Here is a 16436-nt window from a genome sequence, read left to right as displayed (position 1 = left end):
ACAATACCATCAACTTGACCGTTGAGGATTCGCAAAGCATCAATGGCTTAATTTGCTTTGAAATTGGAATCTTACGTACCTGTGCAACATCATCACTAGAGAGGTCAAGGCCCTTTTGCCTACCGGTCTCAATTTTTCTGTCCATTTGCACCGTAAACATCAGCAGCTTTAGCGCCTTGGGCTTTGATCTCGTCATGAAACAGCACAGAGTCATGAAGACATGAGTTTTGAACGCCCTCAATTAGGGTTGAGTGGTTTTGGTTCCTCATAGATTCCACTTGGAACCTATTCGTCGATACAGATTCCTCATTTTTTGGAATTTGAAACCTATCATGCATACCTTAGAACATAGAACCTACTCTGTCGCAGGTTCCATGGTTTGCTCAGGTTCCACCTATATTCATAATTGAACGATTGCAGTAAATGACTACCATTTACAGCTACAATCCACTGAATACAACTTATATTTAGACATATGAAAATAATAAAATATTAACAAAATGAAAGTCCCAATCATTGATATTATCGGAAATGGAAGCTCAGACTAGTGATTCAATATTACACGCTCATCGTTGAACGCCATGTAATATAGCAGGATTGCGCGAAGATATAGAACATGACAAACACAAAGACTTGTTCCAATTCTCAGGTTCCAGATTTCAAAACCTGAAACTTGGAACCTACTCATCAAAATCGGCTCTCCAATATTTGGAACTTGGAATCTACCTTGGAACCATGCTCACTCCTACCCTCAACCATTTAGGTGAAGTCATCACCGTGCAAAAAATTCTGACATTGGAACCAGTTCATGGAGGAAAATTGGTATCGGCCCCACTGATTTTCCTTTGGAAGGTAGAGTTTGCAAGAATGGAGCTATTCATTTCTTGATGCTTGACCAGATGAGCAACAAAATAATGTGGTGCTCGATCTTGGGACCAAGAAGTTAAGGAATGGTGCCTTGAATTAGCAGCATAAAATGAAGTTGATACATTCGGAGGCCATCCGATAGTGTTAGACTATGAGCATCTTGAGTATGAAAACATCATGTTAATGTATGTACTAGAGGATTATGCAAGTCAAGTTTGGACAAAACATCAAATTGTGCTACCCTATTAATTGGAAACAAGATCAACGGCATTCTTGATGGTTTTCTCATCAGTAGTGTCTGCACCGGAAAAATCTTGCCTGACGAAATAAAGTGATGGTAAAAATGAAGTGCAAGGACAGATCTTACCAATGAAATTGTTTAAACATTCTTTGAATTTGTGCTAGCCACTTTGTATCACTTTGTACATAATGTTGACTCTGGTTCTCAAGATTGTGATTCCAAAATCTAAGGCTAGTTTAAGTTCTATTGAGAGACAAAAAATTGAATTGAATGCTTGGTTAGGTCGATATAACCCAAAGCTATCTATTTATAATAAAACCAAGAGGCCAAAATTACAATATCATTATTATTGCCGTCATACATAATATAATAAAGGAAATGGACAAATATGCCCCATCGGCCAAATACTCTCAATACTCTCCCTCAAATTGGAGCATAAATACCCATGCACAACTTAACTAAGACAGGATGAAACAATTTACTCTCTAACATTTAGTGAACACATCATTAAGTTGATCACCGGATTGAACAAAAGGCATACAAATCAAACCACCCTCAAACTTCTCCTTGATAAAGTGCTTGTTAATCTCCACAAGTTTTGCGGGTAAAAGAGAGCAACTACTAGCAGCTTAAAAATGACTATACCTACTGCTGAAGCATTTTCAGTTCTAGCACGTGACTTCACGAGCCTTCTTCACTTTCTTTGTTGACTCCTTCTCGTGTCCTCTTTGAGAAGTCCACTTTGTTTGATTACAGGGTTCTCAGTTTAGCTGCAGAATAAATATCCAGCCAGATGATAATGGTTCAGTTCAAACCATGCAAATAAGATACTCATAAAAAGCGATACATACCTAAGGGCGTCAAAGTTGATGATCATACTAATCAATTCAGCCACGTTACCGGCTGCACTTATTGCTTTAGGCTTCTTGGGAGGGAGAAAATGCGCATAATCTATATAGCAGCCTTGTATATGTTAGAAATATGATAATGAGAGTAGAATTGTGTTGAATCAACTTGATTTCTAGGATATGATTATTAGGAATATTCGATCATGATTTTTAGGTCCTGATTATTAGGAAATAGCTGTAAATATTTAGTTAGGAAATGATTTCTTAGTATCTCCTAATTTGTGGGATTATAGCTGTGTTTTTCAGATCTGTTTTTTCCCAGTCTATACTTAAAATAGTCCTATAAATAGCTTTGTAATCGTGGTACAAAGTGGAATGAGACTTATCACAATTCTTTTTTCTCTAAATTCTTCATGGTATCAAAGATTTAGGTTCGTTTTTCTAGGATAGTATTGCAATGCAGCCTTCATCTGCATTGATGCAATAATCTTCCAATCATAGCCTTCATTGCTAGATTTGTTATTGTGCTTGACAATCTGATCGCAACCATCATTGTTGGTGTTCCCTTTAGCTATTTTTTCCCACTTTGCCTCTAATCTTCCTTTTCCTAGTACTTTCCCTGTGCTTGGAAATATTCATGTCTGAGACAAAAATTCAAAACTCATATACTACAGGTTAAACTGAGGAGGCCAACACCAACCATATGACTGGAGATCCACAAAATGTAAGGGCAACTTATAGGCTGAATGAAAAGAATTATCTCAAATGGTCACAGTTCGTCAAGACCTACCTGAAGGGTAAAGGAAGACTCAACCACCTTCTCGGAACAGGTCCAAAACCAGGAGATCCCGTGTTCAACAAATGGGATGAAGCAGATTCAATGATCATGTCATGGCTATGGAATTCAATGGATCTGACTATAAGTGATAAATGTATGTTTCTCGAGACTGCAAAGGAGATTTGGGATTCTATTCGCAAGACTTATCCAAAGGCTCGAAATGCAGCACAAGTGTATGAAATCAAGGTAAAAACAAGTGCAACAAGGCAAGGGAGCAAAACCGTGACGAAATATGCCAATTATCTTCAAAATCTATGGCAAGAACTCGATCATTATTGAGTATTTGAGATGAAGTGCGTGGATGATGCTGCAACTCTAAAGACCTTCATTGAAAAGGATCGAGTATATGATTTCCTGGCAGGTTTTAATTTTGAGTTTGATTAAGTCAGAATTCAAATACTTGGAAAGGAAGAAGTTCCTTCTTTGGAAGAGACAATCTCTCTAATCCGGACAAAAGAAAGTCGATGGGGAATAATGCTGGAGCCTCAAGCTATGGAAGGCTCAGCATTAATAACTCACAATGCATTAACACAAGAAAGAGGAAGGATGGATGCTTCAAAGCCTACATGGAGGGATAATCGAAACAGTATGTGGTGTACCAACTGTAAGAAGCCAAGGCATACAAAGGAGCGTTGCTAGAAGCTGAATGGCAAACCAACAACCTCAAGCCGAGAGTGGGGAAATAGAGGAGGACAGCCAATGCCTTAGGCTCATCTAATTGAACAGACCAGCCAGCAAATCAGTCATGGTGAAGGATAGGAGAAAGAATCCTTTAACAGTGAGGAAATATAAAGAATTAGAAGCCTTTTAGGGTCTCTTGAAAAATCCTCTGGTGCATGTTCCTTGGCACTTTCAGGTAAGCCTTCGTTCTCTTTCAGTCTAAATGCCTCAGAAACACTTTCGAGTGAAGATTGGATAATAGACTCAGGTGCTACTGATCACATGACTCACACTTCCAACCCTTTGGTCTAAATGCAATCTTCACTGGAATGGGTGTGAAGATTGGATAATAGATTTTCCTTACCAAAAAAAAAAAGATTGGATAATAGACTCAAGTGCTACTGATATAAACACCAAAAGAAGATTGGATAGATTGGATAAGTCCAATATTCACTGGAACGGGTGTGAAGATTGGATAATAGACTTAGGTGCTACTGATCACATGATTGGACTTCCTAAGGAAAGGAATGGGTTGTACTATCTTGAAACGCCGAGGATTTTGAAGAAAGTCATAAATAATTTGTCCTTGTCATTTCTTAGTACTTCAAAGAAGGATGTCATTTGGCTTTATCATTTTCGTTTTGGTCATCCATCTTTTCGTGTTTGAAATATCATGTTTCCTTTTTTGTTTAAAGGATTAGATAAGAGTGAACTTCAGTGTGATACTCGTGAATTCGCTAAGCACAACCGTGTATCTTTTCCTATTAATAACAAAAGAAGTTCTCATCCTTTTGATTTGATTCACAGCGACATTTGGGGACTTTCCACAATTCCAAATCGGGAGCTCGATGGTTTATTTCTCTAATCGATGATTGCACTAGGGTCACATGGATATTCTTACTCAAACACAAATATGATGTAAGTAGTATTGTTCCTAATTTCCATTCCATGGTTCAAAATCAATTTGGAGTTAAAATTAACAGCTTTAGGTCAGATAATGCCAGAGACTACTTTAATCTGATCGTGTCAACCTATTTCGAAAAAGAAGGAATCATTCATGAGTCATCTTGCGTAAACACATCACAATAAAATGGGGTTGCTGAAAGGAAAAATGGTCATTTGCTTATCACTACTCAAGCATTTTTGTTTCATGGAAATGTTCCTAAGTCATATTAGGGGGAAGCCATTCTTACATCTGCATACATGATTAATAGACTGCCATCAAGAGTATTAGATTTCAAAACTCCTATGGCAGTTCTTTCAAGCTTTTATCCTCATTTCAGGACAACAAATAATCGCACACCTAGAGTCTTTGATTGCACCTCATTTGTACATGTTCATAATCAACAAAGGGGAAAACTTAATCCTAAAGCAATCAAGTGTGTCTTTCTTGGTTATTCCTCTACACAAAAGGGGTATAAATGTTATCATCCTCCTTCTAGAAATACCTACATATCAACCAATGTTATATTTGTAGAAAATAAACCTTACTTTCCATAGTCTTATCTTCAGGGGGGGAGAAATCATTAGTGAAGGATAAAGACTTCGACAACCTTAATCTTGACTTAACTCCCGATAATCTTCCAATCTAAGCTCCCACCTTTGATCAACCAGTCCCTGATCAATCAGCTCCTAACCAATCAGTTTCTGATTGATCAGCTCTTGACCAATCAATTTCCGATGAATCAGTTCATGCTACTTCAATCCCGGACTTACTCCTACATCTGAGTCTATTCCGAAACAAGTGTTCACTTCTGTATCTACCCATATTTATGACTCTATGAGATTTTCTCAGGCGTACTCAAAAAAGGTAGCTATTTTAGACCAAACACAGGTTCGAGATTCCCATCCGAGTTATGCAAATGAATTTCTAGTAAGTTCCAACTCTCCTTTGCATAAACAGTTGATTGATATGCCAGAAAATGATTCGCACCTTCCTATTGCTGTCAGAAAAGGTACTAGAGAGTGCACAAAGCGATCCTTGTATCCCTATCTCACTATGTGTCCTAAGGCTATCATCTCACTATTGCTATGTGTCACAATGAAAAATGCCTATCACCACCTCATAGAAATTTCATTGTGAGTGCTACAATTTTTGAATGCGTGCATTTTTTATTAATTTGGCGCGTGCTCGCGAACACTATTGCTATTCCAAATACTTTATGTTCGTTTTCAAAATTTTAGCATTGTCTAAAAATTTTAGAAAAGTGAAGGAATGCAATGAGTTTTCCTCAACTTGGCAAGTGAAGAAATGGATGCACTAGAAAAATGCTTATACTTTAAAAGCCGACTTGAGAGATTGTTGAAAAACCGAAGGGAAAGAATCATGTGGGCTACAATTTTTTTTCCCTTGAAATACAAAGTTGATGGTTCTTTTGAGAGATATAAAGCAAGATTGGTGGCATAGGATTATACTCAGACCTATGGTGTAGATTATCAAGAGACATTTGCTACAGTGGCAAAAATGAATACTGTGAGAATTTTACTTTCTCTGGCGGCTCACTTTAATTGGCAACTTCAACAGTATGATGTGAAGAATGCATTCTTACATGGAGACCTAGAGGAAGAGATCTACATGAGTATTCCACCAGGCCTTGAAGGAGAAAGGACTACAAACAAAGCATGTAGATTACGGAAAGCACTATATGGGCTCAAGCAATCGCCCAGAGCCTGGTTTAGGAGATTTTCCAGAGTTATGAAAGCTTCAGGCTACAAACAAAGCCAAGGCGATCATACCCTCTTCATTAAGCCTTCAGCAACAGTGAGTGATGGTAGTTCTAGTGTGCGTTGATGATATTATGGTCACGGGTGACGATGATAAGGAGAAATAAGAGCTAAAACAGTAGTTGATTAAAGAGTTTGAAATAAAGGAGTTGGGAAGACTCAAATACTTCCTTGACATTGAAGTTTCTTACTCTAGACAAGGAATTTTTGTCTCACAACATAAGTAAGTGACCGATCTCTTGAAAGAAACTGGAAAACTCGGTTGTAAACCAATAGCTACACCTATCGAGCCTAATATAAAACTTGGGGAGGCAAAGGAAGAACCTGCTGTAAATCGGGAAATGTATCAAAAATTGGTTGGAAAACTCATCTATCTGGCTCATACTAGGCCTGATATTGCCTATTCGGTGAGTATGATTAGTCAGTTTACGCATGACCCAAAAGAATCACACTTACAAGCCGTCAATCAAGTGCTACATTACTTAAAAGGAAGTCCCGGAATAGAAGTCCTATTTAGAAGAAATCAAAAACTGGTGCTACAAGCTTACATTGATGTTGACTATGCAGGATCCACGGTGGACAGAAGGTCAACATCTGGTTATCACACATTTCTTGGTGGAAATTTAGTGACTTAGAGGAGTAAAAAAAAGAACTTGCAAGATCAAGTGCTGAATCAAAATTTTGAGCAATGGCCCAAGGAATATGTGAGCTATTATGGTTCAAAATCATCCTAGAAGATTTGAAAATCGAGTGGGAGGGTCCTATGAAGTTGTATTGTGACAATAAATCAGCAATTAACATTGCTCATAACCTCGTACATCATGATAGGACGAAACAAATTGAAATTGATAGACATTTCATCAATGAAAAAACTAGAAGAGGGGTTGATCTGCATGTCTTACATAACTTCTAGAAATCAATTGGCAAATGTGCTAACCAAAGGACTTAATGGTGGGATCTTTCACGAAATAATTTCCAAGCTAGGAATGGAAGACATCTATTCCTCAGCTTGAGGGGGAGTGTTGAATTATCCTGATTTTTAGGACCTGATTATTAAAAATATTCGATCCTGACTTTTAGGTCCTGATTATTAGGAAATAGTTGTAAATATTTAGTTAGGAAATGATTTCTTAGTATCCCTTAATTTTGGGGATTATAGCCGTATTTTTCAGATTTGTTTTTGTCTAGTTTGTACTTAAAATAGTCCTATATATAGCATTGTAATTGTGGTACAAAGTGGAATGAGAATTATCACAATTCTTTTCTCTAAATTCTTCAAATCGTAATATTATGATCAGAGGAGTTTCTCTAAATTCTTCAAATCGTAATATTATGATCAGAGGAGTTTACGTTAAGCATATATATATATATTGTAATTCCTTCATTAAACATAATAAGACAATTATCATCCTCTCAAACATGATATCAAAGCAGGCTGAAATAAGCAAATTTTTAGAGGTCGCCGCCACCGTTGGCGCAACCCTAGCCATCGCCGAACACCCATTGCCAAGCCACCTCACCACCCAACTCTAGATCTGTCGGCCTCATCAAATTCTTCCAGATCTCGTCACTAAAGCCATTGCCGAGCACCCAGACCGGCGACTCACTAGAGCCAACTCCATATCTGCCCCTCTCATGCCGAGCTCTGTCAGCCTTCCTCATTGTCTTACTCCAGTTGATAAGTCAGATTCTCGTGCCGAGAAATGTGTCTTTGGAGGGTACTCTCGAACTCAAAAGAGCTATAAATGTTATAGTCCCACTCGTTGTCGTCTTTTTGTGTCAGCAAATGTGACTTTCTTTGAAAATTAGACTTATTATAATACTCAGACGGTACCTATGGTGGCTACTGAGGGTGGCGGGTGTGTCCTACCAGCACTTCCACCACTCTCAGTACCTCCAGCACCATCGATCGGATTTCAGTTTGCTAAGCGCACTTATCATTGGCGTATTACAGCTCCTACCACAGTAACACAAGTCCCACCGACTCCTGATTCATCTGTCCCCTCACCATTTATTGCACCATCCTCTGATCCTGATCCGCCCATTGCTCTTCAGAAAGGTACACGCTTTTGTGTTGGTCTTCCTGTGAATCGCTATGGTCATTTTTCTGTTCTTTCTCCTTGTCTTCTTACTCATAATCCTATATCCAATTTCTTATCATATGATCATTTGTCCCCTATCTTTTGTCCCTTTATCTTGTTCTTGTCCTCTATTTCTGTGCCTAGCATTGTTGCTGAAGCTCTTGCTCATCCTAGATGGCGGCACGCCATGGAAGATGAAATAAAGGCACTTATTAAGAATCGTATTTGGCAACTCAAATCTTTACCTAAAGGGAAACAACCCATTGGTTGTCACTGGTTCTTCACTATTAAGGTTCATCCTGATGGTACTCTTGATCGATTAAAAGCTCGGTTGATTGCCAAAGGAACGTATGGTATTGATTATGATGACACTTTCTCACCTGTAGCCAAAATCCTATATGTTCGTGCTTTTATATCCCTAGCAGCATACTTTGAGTGGCTCCTCATCAACTTGATGTCAAAAATGCCGTCTTACATGGTGATTTAGCTAAGGAAGTGTACATGAAGCAACCATCTGGTTTTGTTGCTCTGAGGAAGAATTTGGTATGTTGTATACATAAGGCCTTGTATGGACTCAACCAGTCTCCTCGTGCTTGGTTTGGTAAGTTCACTGATGCGGTTACCAAGTTTAGGTTAAAGCAATTTCAAGTAGATCATTCATTATTTAGTTTTGTCTCTTCAGCTGGTTGTGATCGTCTGGTGGTATATGTAGATGATATTATTATCACTAATAGTGATTCAAATGGTATCCAATGACTTAAGAAGTTTCTTCATACAAAATTCAATACTAAGGATCTGGGACGTCTGCGATATTTTCTTAGGATTGAAGTTGCCTACTCACAGGCGGGTATTAATTTATCACAATGAAAATATGTATTTGACATTCTTTATGAGGCTAGATTTCTTGGAGCAAAACTAGTTGATACTCCAATGGAGCCTAATGTGAAACTTGATGCAGAACATAGAGAATTGTTATGTGATCCAATGAAATATCGAAGATTAGTGGGTAAATTGAACTGTTTTACTGTCACATGATCTAATATATGTTTTGCTGTCAATGTAGTAAGTCAGTTTATGAGTTCTCCTCATACTACTCACTAGGATGTTGTACTGCGGATTATTAAGTACTTGAAGGGAACATCAGGTAAAGGACTACTTTTCAAGAATTATGGTCATATGAACACTACAGGCTTCTCTGATGCAAATTGGGCTGGATATCCTACTGATAGGAGATCTACATTTGGAGGTAATTTAGTGGCCAGGAAAAGTAAGAAACAACATGTGGTTTCTCGATCAAGTGCTGAAGTAGAATATAGAGCTATGGCACATGTGACAGGTGAATTACTCTAGTTAAGGATGTTATTGCCAGAAATTAGTATGTCAACATCAGATCCATCAACATTATATTATGATAATCAATCAGCTATCCATATTGCTAGCAATCCTGTCTTTCACGAGCGAACTAGATATATTGAGGTTGACTGTCACTTTATACGAGAGAAAGTCCATAAAGGGGAGATTATTCTTCAACATGCAAGGACAGAGAATCAACTGGCAAGTATCTTGACTAAATCTCTACAAGGGAATAGAGTGAGTTTTTTATGTAACAAATTGGGACTATTTGATATCTACGTCCCAACTTGAGGGGGAGTGTTAGAAATATGATTATGAGGGTAGAATTGTAATATTATGTTTAGAGGGGTTTACTTTATGCATATTCCTTCATTAAACATAATAAGACAATTATTATCCTCTCAAACGGTACTTTACCGATATAACCTGAGATGATTCATGGATTATATTGGCAATGTTTTGGCTTCACATATTCAACCTAGTTCGAAGCAGTGATAACTATCAACCCACACACTTTGTAATATATAATGGTGGCTTTTTACTCACTAATCGAGAATAATGCACACCAGCAGATGCAAACAGCATTCATGAATGTAATAGCTAAACAGGTAATGATGACAACGACAATCAGCACAATATTGCAGTAATCTTTCCAGAGAGCAAGAAATAACAAAAGAATAACGAAGTTCAATGCATAATAATCAGGGCATATTGCGCAGATAGATGATCCTATTTCACTTCAAGACTAAATAGGAAAGAACTTGTAAATTGGCTGTGAGATAGCTTTGATAAATGAATGCATTCAAATTAGAAGAGACAGGGCTTATTCAGACCCAGTCAAATGAAACAAATTCACTTTCTTTCTACTAGAAGAGTTATTTCAGCGCCTACCCCTCAAAATTTCCCTCGATCATTTTAGTTGTTCCTAATGGAAACTAGTCAATTCTAATGTGAGAAGCCAATTCAGCACAATGTGAACAATCGGTGGGTCAGCCAATTGTTCATTACTTGTGGGTCAGCCACCAGATACATGTGAATTCTTTTATCTGAGCGAAAGATGGAAAATAATGCTTGATGAAACAGAAGGGGGACAAAGAACAAATTATATACAGCATATTCCTAAGAGATGTAAACCAGCTGCAAGTGTCAACGTAACTTATAACTTATATCAAGGCATTCCTTAAAAGACCATAACCCATAAAGGACATATTTTAATCAAATATATGTGGTAATGCTAATTGCCTACACTGCTACTATATAGAAGAAAGGTTTGTGCGACAGCTTTACGAGCAAACCTCACTAAAAGCCAAAATGCTATGCACAAATCCAATGAGTGCACAAGGGATGATCACAGAACTCCTCAATAGGGATTTGCGGAGACCACGGACTTGGACCTTCTTCAGAGTCCCGTTCTCTACATCATAAGACAGCAAGTACACTTCACCAGTTGTAACCTTTGGAGCAATCAAGAGTTTTCCAGCACGGACACTAACAACGAGAAACCGCCAAGAATGCAGTTGATTCTCTTTCCAACTAAGGGGTAGCACGAGTTGACATTCTGCACAAACTTGACTAGCATAATCCTCTAGTACATACATTCAGATGATGTTTCCATCCTCAAGGTGCTCATAGTCTAACACCGTCAGAGGACCACTGAATGGTATCAACTTCAGGCCTATGCACCTGATTCAAGCATCAGGAAATGAATAGCTTCGTTAACGCAAATGCTACCTCCCAAAGGAAACTCAATAGTGCCGCTACCAATTTTCCTCCACGAACCGGTTCCCTATGTCAATCTTGTGTGCGGTGATTACTTCACATGAATGGTTGAGGGCATTCAGAACCCATGTCTCCATGACTCTGTGCTTTTGCGACCGGATCAAAGCCCAAGACACTGAAGCTGCGGATGTTACGGTGCAAATGGACGGGGAAATCGGGACCGGTAGGCGGAAGGGCCTTGACCTCTCCAGTGCTGATGTTGCATAGGTAAGTAAGATCCCCAATTTCGAAGCAAATTAGGCCAATGACGCTCTGCGAATCCTCCACAGTCATGTTGATAGTCTGGCCCAGTTGGCTCAAGGGAGTGGCTAATCCAGTTTGATGGTCTAAGCTGAAGTGCCTGCGGCCAACACGGCCAAAGCAACTTGGCTCAATGTTGTCCATGATACAGATGAGCAAGGTGATGTCGAAGCGACCAAGTAACTGAGCTAAAACTAAATCAGCAAACGACCGGTGTTCGATGATGGAGCACCACGATTTTGAAACGCACTTGAATCGCAACAGCATCTTAACTGGCAGTCTCAAAAGTATGTAGGAGATTACGTCTGTGGGCACCTCTGTCAAGGCCGAGTTTTCTCCAGCAGCCTCCTCTTGAGCTCTTAGATGCTTCTCCATTGGAGCTTAGAAGACCTACTGTCATGGCTGGAAAAAATCCCATTTTTAAGGTAATAGAGACAAATACATGAATCAAGAATAAACCTCCAGTTCTGTGGGCATTTTAGACACCAGAAGAAGCCGCTTCTTCATTCTACTAACCCAGAACACAAACACAAACAGGTGTCACAGAGAAAATAAATCACTGAAATTACTGAAAAAATAGGATACATAAGTTTGCATCTCCATGTTCAAAGAATATTTAGAAGCCACAAGTTAGCAGGTCCAATCAGTCTTAAAAGCAAACATGTAGGAAGAGGCAAGAAGTTCAGGCAATGAAAACTTTCACTAGAGCTGGGATAGGCACACTTTGTGGATTTTGTAAGCCTGATAAAAAACACCCTTTATTGTTGAACAACGTTCCGACCAAAAAAAAAACGTTGAACAACGAAAACAAGTAGAGAACCCTGTTCAATAACAAGACCCAACTTTTTTTTCTCTGTGTGTGTGTGTTATATTTCATTCCAGAATAAAAAAATAGAACGATATTGAACAGGTAACCGATATATCATGTTCTGAAAAACTTAAGGAAAAGATAACCGACATTATATTCCAGGGTGCAAAAATAACAAGACCCTTCTTTGCTTTTCTTTTGCATACCCACAATGCGAACTCAAGATCATTAGGAAAAGCTTTGCGAACTTGACATGTCATTTTCTAAAGAAACTCAAGGATGTTATGTCGCAGATTCAGAGAAAAACCGAATTAGAATTGAGCTTGCTTTTGGGACCGAATCCAGAGAGAAGATAATAGAGCATGTCCCATATTGAAAAATCAAGCTTCAGCAACAACTCAACCATCAAATCGAGCTTCAGAAAGAGAGACAGAGCATCGACCACCGGAGAACGTGGAGGAACCAATAGAGAGAGAGCAAGCACGAATTGACATATTCTGAGGGAGAGAGCATAAGAACCCTAGAATTTGAAGCAAATTTGTTCTTCTCTTCAGTTCAGCGAAAGAGAAGGACACAAAGCAAAACAGCTTTCCCTGAACAAACCAGGTTAGATGATTTTCCAGTCAAAACGATGTCGTTTTTATTTCACTTAAGCCACGTGCCCACCAAGTCAGTACCATTTTCTTTCCGTCATCTATGTAGGCAGCCACATAATATTTTTAAGGGTGCTCATTGTCATAACCTTAATGGAGGGTATGTGTCAAAAGGATACAAGTCTGGGGATTTTAGTGTCACAAAAAAAATAGTTCGGGGTAAATGTGTCATAGTGGACATAGTTTGGGATTTGTGGTGACCCTTTCTCAAAAGAGAAAAAAACACAACTATTGTGCCACAAAAACCATAAATACAACTTTTGCTAGATAGCACATCAAAAGGAACAAACAACAATTCCTAAGAGATGCATTAATGCATGAAATTTGCAATGAACAGAAGCATACCATCTAGTAAATCCTGCAGCAGTCTGGCAAGTCCTTTTCCAGGGAACCATAATGAACCGAGAATCCTATATGCAATTCCGGGTAGTAGAGGTGCACATTTGCATTAATTTTCTTCAACTCAATCTGCTTAACACACGATTTTGGAATGGAACGTAATCATGATCTAGCAGTTGTAACCACAGTTCCCCCATCACTTGGTATATTTTGTCTCTTTCAGGATGCAGATTATCATCAGCCAAGAAAGCATGAACCCTACTTTTAATTTCAATCCAACTTTGACCTGGAACTTTGCTGACACCTAGTTCCCTCATCAAGCTCCTTAATCTTCCGACATCATCCCAATGGCCAGTAGAAGCGTACATACTGCAAAGCAACACATGAGCAGTAGCATTAAGGGGATCTAGCTTGAGGAGATTCTCTGCGGCCCATCTTCCAATTTCAAGATTCTTATGCGTTTTAGAGGCAGCTAACAGAGCTTTCCATACCACAATGTCAGGAGTGTCTTCCATTTGTTTGATAAAACCTTTTGCTTCATATAAATGACCAGCACGAGCAAGCAAGTCAACCACACAAGCAGAATGCTCTTTAGTAGGTATAATCCCATGTTCTAGTTCCATGGTTTTGTATAATTCCCATCCTTCCTCCACTAGTCCGACATGACAGCAAGCAGTGAGCACCCCAACAATTGTTACCTCATTTGGCTTAACTCCAAGGCTTCTCATCTTTTCATAAAGCTTAAGAGCTTCCTCAGCATGTCCAAACTGAGCATACCCCACAATCAGAGAACTCCATGAGATGATGTCAGGATTTACAATGGAATCGAAGAGACTGCGTGCAATTTTGACGGATCCACACTTCATATACATGTCAATCAGCGAATTTGAAACAGAAACATCAAGAACCAGCCCAGTTTTCATGGCATAGCAATGAACCTGGTTTCCCATTTCTAGAGATGCCATTTCAGTGTAGGCCCCGATCATGGTAGTTAATGTGATATAGTCAGGCTTCACTTCAGAAATGAGCAACAGTTTAAACAATTTGAACACCTCCGTAGACTCTTTGTGCTGCATACATGCAACAAGAATTGCATTCCACGATATGAGATCATCATGGTGCCTCATCTCTTCAAATGCCTTAAATGCTTCCATGAGGTTGGAGCATTTTGCATACATGGTAACTAACGCATTACACACTGAAATATCTAGAACAAATGCCATTTTGATAATGTACGAGTGCATCTGCTTACCTTGCTGGAGTGACGATGGACTCATACAAGCACAAAATAAGGAGCGGACAGTGATATCATCAGGATGGAAATTTAAACGCCTCAGTTGATTGAAATATGATATCGTCTCATTGGAATGACCATTAGTAGCAAATCCAGCAATAGCTGCATTCCAAGATATCAAGTCAGGCGTTTCTATCTGACGAAACACAATCTTAGCCGAACCCAAGAGGCCAAATTTAGCATACATGTCACAAAGGGCACATCCCGCAAATTTATTTCCCGCAAATCCAAACTTTATGCAAATCCCGTGGATCTGTCTTCCAATTTCCGGTTGTTGCAGGTTCCCGCAAGCACTGGAAACACTGCCAAATGTAAACTCATTTGGCTGATATACACCCTGACAAAGCATTTCTTTGAAGTAGCACAAGGCTTGTAGCTCGTGATCGAGTTGGGAAAAACCTGCAATTATTGAGCACCATGAAATCAAATCCTTCTCTTTTATGCGACGAAATACACTACACGCATCACCAATTCTATCCACCTTCGTGTACATTGCTATAAGAGCATTCTGCGCTATAAGGTGAGAACCAAACTCTGATTTCACAACATGGGCATGCAGTTGCATCCCTAAGCCAACACCTCCCAACCCGGAACAAGCCTTCAAAACACTCCCAAAAGTGAAGTGATCAGGCCAAAAACCTGACTGTAACATTTCAAAGTACAGTTGCAGAGCGTCACTATTCTGACCATTCTGTGAGTATCCAGCAATGAGGGAAGTCCAAGAAACCACATTCCTGTGGCGCATTCCATCAAACACCTTCCTCGCATCCGCCATTGACCCACATTTCCCGTACATGTTAACGATATGGTTGTCCAGTATAACGTCCGTTTGAACTCCGGAAGCGCGAATGCAATCATGTACTCGGCGGCCATACTTCAAAGACTTCAGACCGGAACAAGCGCAGATCAGACCGACGCAGGCCTTGGTACTTAGCCGAGAATCCGGGGTCTTTCGCAAGGCGTCAAACGCTTCGAGAGCTTCCCTGTAGAGACTTCGCTGGCAGAGAGAGATCAGGTGGTCGTCACTGGGTTGCCCGTTCTTGAAAAGGGACGGCGAAGCGGATGGCGGAGCATGAAGCCGCCTGACCCAACAGCTGGTCAGCAAATGGGGTTTCAGTTCCCTCATCACCGGGAGGTTCGGTGCGTGATTGGGTCCAACACGGAATCGGGGTGGTTCGATCCCTGTTCAAGTCCTTGATCATCAGCAAGGTTTTGCTCCTACAGTTCTTCCTCAGTTTGGCCGTCTCGAGCTTGGCTGTCTGATGGAACGAGCGCTTCGACTTTGGCCCAAAAACGTGTATGGCGCGCGCGTGCATCTAATCTTAAACTACGCGAAAAGATGGCTTTTATCACTTATTAAAACGAATTTAAAAGAAATATTTTCACCGTTCATGAAATATCGAGACATAAATTATTATCGACAGTGAAAATGCATTTCATTGACTGTTTTTTAAAGAAGCTGTTTTGCGGAAAATGAATCATTTCAAAAACATTTTCCAAAAAAATTATCGCTTGCGAAAATGAATAAACTAAAAATATTTTCGTTATTTATAAAAATGTTTAGATATAAATTATTGTTAATAACGAAACCATTTTTCATCAATTAACTATTTCAAGAGATATAAGCGATTATTTTTTATCAAAATATTTTTCAAATCATTCATTTTCCATGAAAGAAATAGAGCGCTAACTGCATTGCAGCTTTTAATTC

General features: G+C 39.3%; 2 protein-coding genes across 4 annotated transcripts; both read right to left on the bottom strand.

Moving 5' to 3' along the window:
- Positions 1-10803: 10803 nt before the first annotated feature.
- On the bottom strand, positions 10804-16000 carry LOC115685713 (pentatricopeptide repeat-containing protein At3g53360, mitochondrial). 3 transcript variants are annotated; one of them, XM_056305053.1, is made up of 4 exons: positions 15413-16000; positions 15207-15323; positions 13438-15124; positions 10804-12139 (listed from the first exon to the last, which is right to left on the bottom strand). In XM_056305053.1, the coding sequence occupies exons 1-3, from the start codon at positions 15849-15851 to the stop codon at positions 13551-13553; spliced, it is 2130 nt and encodes a 709-aa protein (XP_056161028.1). In that variant the 5' UTR covers positions 15852-16000; the 3' UTR covers positions 10804-12139; positions 13438-13550. The 3 variants fall into 3 exon arrangements, with proteins under 3 accessions (XP_056161028.1, XP_056161027.1, XP_030466666.2); XM_056305052.1 differs by having other exon boundaries at positions 13438-16000; XM_030610806.2 differs by having other exon boundaries at positions 10804-12033; positions 13438-16000.
- Positions 11211-12006, bottom strand: LOC115685719 (putative F-box protein At3g47150). The gene is made up of 2 exons (XM_030610810.2): positions 11432-12006; positions 11211-11295 (listed from the first exon to the last, which is right to left on the bottom strand). The coding sequence occupies exons 1-2, from the start codon at positions 12004-12006 to the stop codon at positions 11211-11213; spliced, it is 660 nt and encodes a 219-aa protein (XP_030466670.2).
- Positions 16001-16436: the final 436 nt, after the last annotated feature.

The sequence above is a fragment of the Syzygium oleosum genome, unplaced genomic scaffold, assembly GCF_021117445.2.
Source record: "Syzygium oleosum isolate NSW1041296 unplaced genomic scaffold, Sole_v2.1 Sole_v2.34, whole genome shotgun sequence".
Taxonomy (NCBI): domain Eukaryota; kingdom Viridiplantae; phylum Streptophyta; class Magnoliopsida; order Myrtales; family Myrtaceae; genus Syzygium; species Syzygium oleosum.
This window is presented reverse-complemented; position numbering and strand designations above follow the sequence as displayed.